This window comes from Clytia hemisphaerica, unplaced genomic scaffold, assembly GCF_902728285.1.
Source record: "Clytia hemisphaerica strain Z4C2 unplaced genomic scaffold, Clytia hemisphaerica genome assembly, whole genome shotgun sequence".
NCBI lineage: Eukaryota > Metazoa > Cnidaria > Hydrozoa > Leptothecata > Clytiidae > Clytia > Clytia hemisphaerica.
This window is the reverse complement of record NW_027104206.1, coordinates 1-12964: the sequence shown is the minus strand read 5'-3', so window position 1 is coordinate 12964 and position 12964 is coordinate 1. Positions and strand designations below refer to the sequence as shown.

General features: G+C 36.7%; 1 protein-coding gene across 1 annotated transcript; it reads right to left on the bottom strand.

Moving 5' to 3' along the window:
• Window positions 1–646: 646 nt before the first annotated feature.
• On the bottom strand, window positions 647–11115 carry LOC136815320 (multiple epidermal growth factor-like domains protein 11; the record flags this gene model as incomplete). Its single annotated transcript, XM_067071760.1, is given in 10 exon segments — window positions 647–2384; window positions 3083–3120; window positions 3593–3728; window positions 5492–5581; window positions 6562–6696; window positions 7378–7542; window positions 8584–8718; window positions 9171–9302; window positions 10491–10616; window positions 11047–11115. Coding segments are annotated over 10 exon segments (2672 nt in total), but the record flags the coding sequence as incomplete, so codon positions are not given.
• Between the last annotated feature and the right edge of the window lie 1849 nt (window positions 11116–12964).

The window sequence follows — 12964 nt, the reverse complement described above, 5'->3', positions numbered from 1 at the left end:
AATTCTTAAAGGCAGTCAAGAGGCAGTTAGCAATGTTACTTTTTGTCCAGATCTTTAGATACCCCCCTCCTCATTCAAATTTTAAGGCAGTCAAAAGATTGAATTTTACTGTTATGCGAACCAAGAACCAATTTTATCAAAAATTTAAATATGATGATTTGTGAAAAAATAATTGCAAAAAATAATTTGCTTACTCTTGAAAAAAAACCATGTACAGTCGAATGAATCACTCTAACTACAACTTCAAAGTACCAAAAATTAGAGAAAGATCCGAAGTAGAAAGGATAATTTCATACCACATTCTAGGAGAAGAGACCAGCATTTTAGTTTAAGTTATGGAAGGATTCGAATAACAGAGGTTCGAATTAGAGAGAGTTGACAGTACCTGTCTACTGAGGATTCCTAAATTCCCAACCGACAAAAGACATCTATCAGACGCCCATTGTCTATAAAATGTTAGATGAACGTTGAAACAACGTTGTGTGCCAGCTTGGATTTGAAAAACTCCTTGTTCAAAAAATATTAGGAAGACAAAGTATCAATCTAGTCCTGCTAGATAAAATTCTTTAAAAAATATTAAGAAATAATTTCAAATTGAGGATTACATTCATCATTAAGTAGTCCAAATTAAACCCAATTTAAAAATATCAATACAGTAAATTTCAATCGCATCAAAAAGAAATTTAACAAAATATGTAAGTCTACGCTAATCCAGAAAGAAATTCGTTCGCTAAAATTTCACTTTTTCCCTTTCTTTTCCTTCTTATCTTTTTTGTTTTTCTTTGTTTTCTTTTCTTGTTTTTCGTTTTGATTTCCGGCAAAACCGACAACATTCGGTGTTGAATATTCCTCTTCACCGAGTCTTTTATAATCTTTCGGTTTTCCGAGAATTGGACTCGGTGATTTCTTCGTTGGTTCTCGCATTAACGTTAAGTGATCGTAATTCGGTTGACTATTCGCTATATTCTCATGCAGAGTGTTATACTCCGATTCACTTAATTTCGACAGCATATCTGACATTGACATGCTCGACGTTTGAGGTAAAGGCTGTCTTGGTGGCTCTATCGAGTCGTAGATAGTCGACGCGACTTCACCAGCACCTCCAATTGGTGCGTAATCATTTTCAGTGTTTTGTGGATGTTGTAAGCTATCATAAGTATCGTTAACCATTATGTTACTGTTGCCACGGCTCCTGCCGCCATTATGGTTTGAATTTAACGAATCATAAGTCTCGTTTAACAAAACATTGTTGTTACTTGCTGGCTTTTTTATAACTGGCGCGTAAAGGTCGTCAGGCATGACACTAGGTCCAGTACCAGGGGTAGCCTGATTTACACTATCATATGTATCATTGAGCATGATGTTGGGAGGGTTAGAATCAGTTTTGTTTTTGATGACTGGTGCATACAAATCATTCGGTGTCACATTATTCGAATTTGGATGTTGCAAAATGTCATAAGTTTCATTTGGTGTAATATTATCATGATTCGATTTATTTGGTTTTATGACTGGAGCATATAGATCGTCGACTGAACTTGTAGGTGGATTTGGGTTTTGGTGATCTAAACTATCATAGGTATCGTTGATCATTACATTGCTTTCTGGTCTGGCGCATGCGTGTAGCGAATCATAAGTCTCATTAATTTGGTGGAAATCTTGTGCTGGTTGCTGGCTATGATCTAATGCATCATATATGTCATTACTCATAACATTTGAATATCCTTTGTTTTGATTTCCCTTTGGGAATTGTGGATTTCCCAATATGTTTTCATGGTTTAACGAGTCATATGTTTCATTCTCAATGGTGTTTGAAAGGGGTTTCCCGTGTAATAAATCATTGGAAATCCCACGTTTATCAGGTGCATCATACATAGGGTTTTCCACATGAGGATTTGGAGTTTTCCCCTTGGGAGTTTTATTGACAACTGCATATTCATCTTCTACAACAGGTGGAATCGTATTATTCCCAAGGTGATCATAAGCAGGATTTGGGTAAACATCATTTTCCCTAGTGGTGGAATTTCGGTTTAACGAGTCATAATCTTCTCCTTCAAACGTGGTATTTTGATATCCCGAGGCTTGAGGCTCGTCTACGGTACCATAAATGGAGTTCGTATGAACATTACTATATCTCATGTTTTCATTTCCCTGGGGAACTAAAAGATCACTTGAAGGACCTAGCTTGGAGTACGTATCAGGTGTTGGTTTAACTTTCTTTGAATTATGTTTGAATAGTTGATCATAATCTTGCGGTTGAATGTTATTGGCTGTTGAATAGATTGGATTGGGGATATTGGGGTCAGAGGTTGAATCGTAAACGGGACTTTGATGTGATCCTGATGTCTGAAAATCTTCGTAGAGATCTTTGTTGGAGTATATGTTATCTGAAAGAAGAAATGAAATTTTTTCTTTTCTTCAGACAGGGAAAAACACCATATATTTACGAGATCTTTCGCTCATTTCTTTAAATAATGAAATAGAACTATTCATGACATGCATCACTGCAATGACGGTTTTATCTTGACGGGAATTGAGAATATTTCAAATAGACCTTATCGGAGTTTTTGATTTTTCTAAAAAAGCGATGCATTTTGGGATTGTTTCGAGTGTATTACAATAGAAATCTCTTAGGAATTCCTTGAGGGAATTCTATTGTAATACACTCGAAATAATCCCACAATGCATCGTTTTTTTAGAAAAATCAAAAACTCTCGATAAGGTCTATTATAGAAAGTTTCGAATAGCAGAAATTCGAATTAGTGAAAGTATATTATCTGAGATATCTCTGGCAACAACTTGTAAACATTAAACTTTAAACTATTTTAACCATTTAGGAACTATAGCCTAAGTTTTTTATATGTGATTCTTAGATACTGCGAGACAAAGCAATCCAATTATACAGGTTCGAGTTACTGGTGCTCGATTTCTGGAGGTTTTAAGTCAGTCTTATACAACGAGTTTGAAGGAGTTATTTTTACTATATATTTGCAAATATACTGAAGGAACTGTGTGCTTCAGAGGACTTCCTTTTGGTCCTGGCAATTTTATGGAGAATCGAAAATTATTGTTTAAAAAAGCTCACCTTTTTCTTGCAGCTCATAACCACCGTTTGATTCCCTCCTGAAAATCGAAGATGAAGAAAAAGTAAAGAAAAACCTATGATTCATAAAAATTAAAAATGACTTCAATCTTCTAAATTCAATTTGAAACATGGCGTTCTAAATCTAGATTTAGGTTTACGCTTGCTAGGCCTGTAGATTTAGAACGCCATGCATTGAAACTATTAAAAACCTTTGATGGCCTTAATGCACCTATCAACTCTTAACTGCGCGGTCGGCTTTTGAGAGTACTGGTAACGAAATTACAAGGAAATGACGTCAAAGTAATTGAGCCCAGTCTACCCACGCTAAAAAACCATTTCTACATATTTCAAATCGTTTTTTTCAATTGGAAAAAAAAAAAAGACAAAAAAAATAAACTTGGCAGTTTTACTCTGGATCACAGATAGTTTCTGTAGCTCAAATATCTCAAACCATTATCCCTTTAAGGGAGGGTACCGAAAAAAGATTTGCACAAAAAGTAGATTTTTTACTTTTTCGATTCCCCACCACCAAGTGCTCCACGACGTCGACACACAACAAGACCGACAATGACGACGACAACGACGACCAATCCACCGACGCCGCCGATTGCGATGGTTCGTATTTCTCCACCTGATGATTGTTCTTCTGTACAAATAAAATGAAATAATTTCAAGAAATATATATATGAGGGGGACGAGATGGAGTTTTTCACAAGCTGTTATTTGATTTGGTTGATCGTTAACCAGTAATAAAACAATTTGTTACTTTTTACCTAAAGAACGCGTCATTTCTTTTCCTTCAAATGACCAATTATTAAAAAGAATCTCATAAAAACTCCATCCAGGGGGGGGTCATGCAGTTATTATATAAACACTATGACAATTACTACCGTGGTGGTATATAAACCAAAATTTGGGAAAACAGTTACTCCACCAGTGGACTAACTGCAACATGGGTGGTGCCTAAGCCCAAAATTGTCGATTTTGGTAGGATATGGTGTACTAAGTGAGCACATTTTTCAATTTTTCACTTAAAATTTTAGGTTTTTAAAAATTCCGGAAGCAAAAAAATTCAAAACATTTTTTCAAAAGTCAAAAAAAAATCACAAAATTTGTTCTTCAATCAAGGCATGAAAGATATTTTAACAAACTTGGAAAATGATTGAGATATTTAACTCTTGAACGGTCGTTAATAACACGTACCCAGTAAAATGGTATCAAAAATGAGGAATTCAGTGAAAAAATTGCCAAATTTGGCATTTTTGGGGGTGGTATACACCCAATTTTGAGGGTAAAATCAGTTAGTACACTATGGAATAACTGTAAGGGTGGTGGTGTCTGTAGAAAATGTCCAAAATTGCAGTTACTCCACATAGTGTCAAGGAGTAACTGCAAGACCCCCCCCCTGCTCCATCTCATCTGATAAGAGCTCAATGAATTCAATCACACGTCAAAATGGTTTACTCTACTGCGTCTTTTTTAAAAACATAAGACGATGAATCTTAGATTGCTTCAAATGACAAACCCCGGGGGGGGGGGGTACAAGGGTTGGATAATGTCGGTAATGTGCGGACCAGACCAAATTCTACTGAAAAAGTGACCCTTATTACAGACATTTTTTCTTCGATTTTTAAAAAAACTTCCTACCCACATGGAGAATTTTTTATAATTTTCCTCTAAAAAGTAAAAGTTTTCCTAGTAAAAATTATAACTTTTCCGACCCTTAAAGAGACTGATTTAAAATTTACATAACCCCTAGAGAGATTTTGGAAGGTGAAAAACCGACCCTTATGGTCCACACATACCAAGCTCCTATATTGGCCTAAGTAACCCCCCCCCCGCCCGGGTGACAAAAGAAAGAAAAACTCTCATTGTTCCCAGTGCCCCGAAAAAAAATGTAAAATTAAAAAGCCACATTGAATTGTTCGAGCTTTTGATAGTACTAAAATCTAAAATCCCATCCATTAAAATCAAACAATTGGTATTTAATTATATCATTCTCTCGTCATATTCTCATTGGGTCCCTGGTGCTGAGAGACAGGGGTGTCAACTATCAAGCACCACACCATCTTAATCACGCCATCACGCCAAAAAGAGTTGAAATCACGGCATCACGCAAGAAAAACGTTCCAGTCACGTCATTACGCAGACCGCAGATCCTATTAAAGATATTACTGTACTCTTCTTTATGATACAGAAAGAACGCGCGCCTCTATGCTGACGAAGCAGAATTAGCAAAAGAATTTCTCAAAATGTGCGCTCGCGCAGCGTCGAAAGGTGAGAAAGCGTTTCTTTTACTTACTTCTTTATTTTATTGTGTAAGTAAATGGTAGTAGATAGTTAAATGATGTCTTTTAAGAAGTAAAGATGTCTGACTTTAATCAGACTATTGAATTTCAGTAGGCTTACCTCGTACACAACCAACTCGATGGTCACATGACGTGGAACATTGACCACATTTCGAAAGACAACCTGCTCCGTAAAATCCAAATGGACAAGCTAAAATAAAAAAGAAGTAAAAATATGATCATGATATTGGGCTTTTCCAGAAAAAAAACCGTATACCCCCTGTTGAGGAGGTTCATTTCCATTCCAAGGGGGTAAGGCCGAATTCCATAGTCACATACATAAATCTGTCAAAAATAACTGGAAATCCATGGGGGTAGCTTTTTTAATCTTACTAAATTTCAGAATTCCAGGTGGGTTTAAACTTGAAATTGCCTGGAATTTCAGGGGGTTACAGCATTTCCAGCCACAGAGGGATGGACCTCCTCAACAGGGGGTATACGGTTTTTTTCTGGCCCATTTTGTTTCACTTTTGTATCAAGTTTCAGAAAAAGATATCAAATATCATCGAGATTCCTTTATGGACCAGATCATACTTCAATTTAAATTCATTTTGATCGACTCTCAGCTTTAAAGATTTTATTGTTAAGTGCACAAGCTAGAATAAAGATGAAGGGAAAATTGATCATGATATTTGTTTTTCAGTAATTTTGTATCAAGCTTCAGTCAAACATCACATGCTGATATGTGCTCTCCATCTTCAATTCTTTGGTGATTGAGACATGCGCGATAGAATTCTTACAGTTCGTCTCCACAGCTTAATTTCAGAGAAAGCTAAGCTGTGATGTTCACGGTAAATCAAAACAGAAAAAGTAGTTGTAACTCATTTCATTTAAACTCTAAAATGTGCTTGGTGCCTAGTATAAAGAGGACCGAAGAGCCGATAAGGTACCTTATCGGGGAAAACTTCGTCGGGGGAAAGTGACGAAATTTTGGCCAAGTGACAAATATTTTTCCCCGACGAAAATTTTCCCCAGCCTTAATGCGTTTACCAACTACCAGCAAGTGACGAATATTTTTCCCCGACGAAAATTTTCCCCGACGAAGTTTTCCCCGATAAGGTAGTTGGATTAAGTGAGCAAGTAAGTATTGATACTTTCAATAATCAAAAAAAGACATAAATAAAATTTTACTTTCGTTGCAATAGTTTCCTTGGTAACCGTCTAAACAATGGCATGATCCATTAAATTGGTCACATGACCCTTTCATAAAATCGAGGCTACATTCACATGGTAGGCAACCATTCCCAAAATGCTTTTCATCGCAAGCTAAAAAGATAATAAAGGCAAGTATTAAAGTACTAACCACTTTTTTATCAAGATGCTTTTTTGTTTTAGAAATTGATACCAGTTAAAAAAATTATGTCTTCAAACTACCCCCTCTTATTCCATCCCCCCCCCGCGCTTATTAGAATTTAGAAAATTTTCCTATTCCCCTGCTTATTCGGATCCCCTCCGTCTATTCGGGAGACAAGAGTAGCAAACACTTTAAGTGAGCAGGGTTTGAAGAATCGTCTCCAGGGTTATGTAAAGCTCACGACCACATGAAAACAGTCTCAACTATTTGAGACTGGACATACCCTGGACAAAACCGGGTACACCTTCGACCTTTCCAACCAGCTTTACAAAAATAACCATTTGCAAAAAAACACTGGCTCAATTATGATCAAACAGTTAAGGTGAGCTGGGATTGAGGAATTATCTCCAGGGTTATGTAAAGCTCAGTGGTTGGAAATCAATGAACGATGAACAAATAGTCTCAAATTCATGATATGCACCACTGGAGAGTCTTCTAAGAATTTCAAAAATTTTCCAACCAATACGTCACTTAAACAATAGAAAAAGTGACGTATTGGGTGAAAAAAAAAAAACACAGAAAAGTTGCATAATTTCGTGAAGTCATTGCAATGGTGCATATCATGAATAAGGACAAAATTCATGAATTCTTACGTTGAGTACAACTTCGACCTTTCCAACCAGCTTTACAAAAACATTGGCCGCTTTGTGGATCACACGTGTACGATCTGTTACTGTTACGAAAATCGCAATCGCAGGTTTCTTTACAATCTGGACCATAACTGCCAGGATTATCTAAACTCTTACCGTCTGGACAGACTAAAATGAAAAAGAAGATAAAGTGTCTGAGAATTCATTATATGCACCATTACAATGCCTTCCACGGACCCAACAGCTGATTGGTTGAAAGTGACGTATTGACTGATTCGACGTCACTTACAACCAATCAGCTATTGGGTCCATGGAAGACATTGCAATGGTGCATACCATGAATTATCTGGTGCTTTCAGTAAGCAAATTATTGATTCTTACACCTCCTTCTCACAGACCCACTGGGAACCCTTCTCACTGGAAAAATTGTCCAAAATATCTTCCCCGGTGGAAAATTATCTTCCAACTTTTGTCCCCACTGAAAATAATCAAATAAACCAATCCTCACTACAAAGATATTTACTATTTTTCCCACCCCCACTGAATTTTCTGACTTAAAAACAAAAGAATTGAAAAAAATATGGGAAAGTCCAGTCCCCATCGAGTTTCAGCATCTTATTTTTATCCCCACCGGATGTAAAAATCCCACCGGGTCTGTGAGAAGAGGGTGTGTAATACACCTTTCCCGTAAGTCGTAAAACTAATACGCGCGCATTATTTTGATGCTCTCCACAGTTTGATCTCTGGAGGTAAACAAACCCGTTTTTGCCTGCGTTTTCTTAGGGAAAGTTGGTTTTTTGAGCTTTTATAAGTTCTGTCGAACAAAATCCCCTCAAATTTTAGTATGTTCAATCTATTCATGATATTATACCACCCTGAAAATCTTTTGCCAAAAGAAGATCGCTATCAAAAGTTAAAAGCTGAAAACCCACTTTCCCTAACCTCTCACAGGCAAAAACGCGTTCGTTTACCTCCTTAACAAATTTATACACAACGGTGGGAGCGCACATTTTCCCGGGCCATTTCGGAGAAGTTTGAATTACGGGAAAGGTGTATTCTTAAATTTTAATTTCGTTTTTTTCTTCAAGTTAATGGTTAAGGTATTATTTTCCTTTCAAAAAAAAAAGTTGCCTGTCCGAATCTGAGTTATTGAGCTCTAACTGAAAAAAAAAGAGACTAGAACTCTCCTCGAAATATATTACCACTTACTTTTAGTACACGCTGAACCAACAAAACCATCTTTACAATTACAAGTTCCCGTATCACCATCACAATCTTTTGAATTCATTGTAAAACAGCTACATTGTTGTTGACAGTTTTTACCGTAAGTCCAGTTTCCACAATCTATAAATAAAGAACCCGGTTATCGTATCCATTATGAAAAGAGGGAAATTATAAACATGCTAAAGTCTATCTCAAATTAATTTGCAGCTGAGACAAAAATGGCTGTCACTTTTGACTTTTGATAGAATTCGAATCAAGTTGCGATTTTGTGCTCATTGAAAAGATATTTGTGAGTGGAATATTATCAAGAGAAAAAATTGGAAAGAAAAGAAAAAACAAAATGAAAAAATGAAGAAGAAAAAAATCAACTACTTATAGAAGTGTGGCATGATTACCATTCTCACAGGAGCCATTCTTCAATCTTACATCATCATCACTGTGAACCGAATCAACCAATAACAAACTTTGTGTGATATCTTTTGATTGAATGAATATTTTTGAAAATTATTTTCACAGTGATGATGATCTAAAATTGAAGAATGACTACTGTGAAAATTTTACCCCCATCTTACCATTCTCACAAAATTTGCCATGGAAACCAGGTTTCAAACAATCACAATCACCAGTCACTTTATTACAATCGCCGCCATTTCGACATAAACATGGCATTGAACAATTCTTCCCATAATTACCGTCAGGACATTCTAAAGAAAAATATATGAAAATTGGGATCAGTAAATATGAAAAAATATTTATTTATATATACTGTATTCGAACTCATACATTAGGAATATCGTTTGAAAAAAAATTTTAAAACTAACTGACGAATGCTTGAAAGTGCAGGAAGCTTTAAGTACGGCTGAACCCATGTAATTCGAATTTTCAAGGGAATGAGAATTTCGTTCGATTTACATGAGTTTTTGAACAATAGGAGTTTGACTAAGCTTGATTAAAGTCGGACGGGACCGAAAATTTTGTTGAAATTGTACGATTTTCGAATTATAGGAGTTATTACACGGGTTCCAACTGTATTAGGAAAAAAAAGTTTATCCGTTCATTTCTGAACTATGATAACTCTCTACCAGGGTATTGAGCACTCTTTTGAATTAAAAGTCAGCCATACAAAAATAATACTGTTACATGCAAGAGCAGGATTGCGAGAAACTACATATTAAACGAAGGTATATTTGGTACAGGATTTAAAGTCTTACGACTTGGGCCACAAAGTCTTGTAGGGAAAAAAGGATTTAGCATCTGGAAGCAGTATAAAGCCTTATAAAGGGATGCCTTTTTAACACCTGGAAAAGTCTGCGAAGAGAGCCTCTACAAAGGAACACCTCTGTGTCACAGAACTGCTGGGACCCCAGCCCCACTGGAAAATTCGTCGAAATTTTTGTCTCCGGTGGGAAAATACTCTGGAACTTGAGCCTCACTGGGAAATTGACTTTAGCTTTATCCCAATTCGATATTTAATGTTTAAAAGATTGTACTTCAAAACTATCCCCACTGGAATTTTTAACCTTAGAACAATAGAATTTCTATCCCCATTGGGATTTCAATATGAATTTTTATCCCCATTGAGAAAAAAAGTTCAACCGGGTCTGTGAGACAGGTGTAGAGGAGCTCATGAAAGTTGAAATAAAAACAATCATAACATTAGATCACGCTAACGGAGAGTCTCAAAATTACGAAACTGGAAAGTTTTTGCTCTTAAAGAATCATTATTTCCGAAAATTTGCATGTTTGGTGAAAGTCGACCAGAACTTTAGGAGAAAATCCTTCTATGAGTCCGCAAAACATTTTTGTCTTTAAGGGGTCGGTTTTGATTTACCATCATGTAAAAAATTTCATACAGTTTCAAAATTCATCCAATATTTTAAATATTTTTGTACCTTCACAAAAATCGTTGTAAAAGCCATCTTTGCACGTGCACTTGCCAGTCACGTGATCACATTGTCCGCCATTTTTGCATTTGCATCTTTGTTGACATCTTTCACCATAGTCACCACTCAAACATTCTAATAATACATATGAAAGAACTACATCAACCTTCGGATGTCGATGTTGGCTTTGCCAAACCTGAAAAGCTTTGAGTTTAAAGCCCCAAAGGAACTATAGAGGAATCTCCAACCTTTCTCAAGCAAGAAAAAGTGAAGCTTTGAGATTTGTGCTGCATTAAGAATGAGGGATCGAATCTAGTACTTTCTTTGTTTTCATGCAACATCTACTTTGAAATCTGACAATGTGTTTTAACTTTCAATCTACAATCATGGTAGAAATAAATTGAGATTTTAGTGTATTTTAACATTTTTCAGAATTTAAAGTTCGAGCAAATTTGAGCTTTTAAATCCTGAGATCCTAAGGTTCCAAGTCTTTAGTCTCATGTTAAAACTCAGAGTTAAAACTCTATTAAAAAAATTGCACATTTTCAAAAAAAAGTTAACTTACTGGATTCACAGAATTTTCCACGGTATCCATCTGCGCATGTGCAAGTACCATCGATGGAATCACAAATTGCTTCTTTTTGACATTTACATTCGTTCTGGCAATCTTGTCCGAAATGCGTTCCATTGCAATCTGACATCAAAATTAATAAAATGAAGTCGGTATTTTATGGATAGAGTCGACTTTTAGACAGTCTTTCGATTGTTTTTCACGGGGTCCACGGATAGCCGGCTCGGCTATCTATAAACTGAATGGAACATTGAAAGGAGTGGGGATTCGAACTACGAATCCTTGGTTTAAGACGCTGACGCCTTTGATCACTTGACCATCGCTTCATTTTACATCCACAATCTGAGATATCTAAAACTTTTGACAAGCTTCCAAATCGTTTCACGGGGTCCACAGTCATATCTGAACATGGTAGTCTTTGAACTGAAGGAGGATGGGAGGGAGCAAGGATTTGATCCAGGAGTCCCCGACTATCTTCACGGGGTCAACGGCCAGCTAGTTTGGTTACCTTTAAACTGTAGGGGAGATGGGAAGGGATGGTTCGGAAATCCTGATAGTTTCATTGTGTTTTTCGGCGGAAAACCGTTTTTAAAACCAGAGAAAAGTATTGATTTTGCATTTCAAATATATATAGTACATAATAATGACAGTCAGCCTGTCCCAAGCCAGGATAAAGACAGAGGGACCCAGAGAGGACTAATTACCCTTTCATTATAACATCGTCTCTCTAAGAGGAAAAAGAATTCGGTCAGGTTGAAATTGAAAAGGAAAAAATGATGACATAGACATCCATCAATGCAAAACTAGTGATCTAAAGTGAAGAAAGCGACTCAATATGAGTTAAGATGGAAAGAAGTAACTCAATATGAGTCAAAATTTTTTTCAAGAAAACACATTATCTGTTCCTCAGTTTTCGACCTACACAGGATTTCGGCCATTTGTGAAAATATCCTCCTATATGATGGAAATAGGGTTGTGTAGGTAGGCCAAGCAGTGTTAGCTAGACACCACCACAGATAAAAGATTGTAAAATATGGTTTAGTGAAAGTAGAAACGCGCGCAAATATAAATAAACAAACTTAAACTCCACGGAACCAGCCGAAGGAAAACTAAAAACAATGAAAAAAGAAGTGTACTTTCTACTAGACAAAGTTGCCACACCCTTTGGACATGTTTCTGCCACAACGTTGTAGAAAGCATACTAGATGGGAAGGAACTGGGATTGGATCGCCACTATCCAACCCTGTGGCTCTCACACACTTTACAGTTCAAAGAGAAGATGGAAAGAGTTGGAAAAGAATGGAATTTAAAAAGTCGGACTAGAACCCGGTTCGAAGCCCCGTACACCCGTGACCGCTCACCGCAAAAGCTGGCGAACGACTGAATCTTGAGAATCTTGCAAATTCTGAAATATGACGGACAATCACCCTACGAAGACTGCCAATCTTTGCGTTATCAGCACCCTGACGGCGCATTCTTTAATGAAAACTTTAGCTTTAACTTTCAGGTCCTCGAAACGTAACGTTGATCGACGCAATCCTGAGAAGTTCACCAACAAACGAAGAATAAAAAATTGATTCAGACATGTTGCTATCTTTATGTGGCATTCGAACTAGAGAAAGGAAAAGCGTCGCGCTTATCAAACCTTGTAAAAAAATCCCGTCGTTTTTGGAAATATCTGGTTAAAAAGAAGCATGAGATCCGAATGTTCAATTTTGAGTTCAAGTTCATCTGGATAGATTTCTCCATACACAGATTGAAAAACCTTCCCATTGATAGCACCACATCGTCAATCTCTTTGTTGATTAAATGGCGAGCTTTACCTTTCTTCGATGAGCTTGCTCTGTACCGTGTTCATATTGGTAGAGGGAAGAGATTAGCCCAAAACGGTGCTGGATCAATTCCCCGGGAA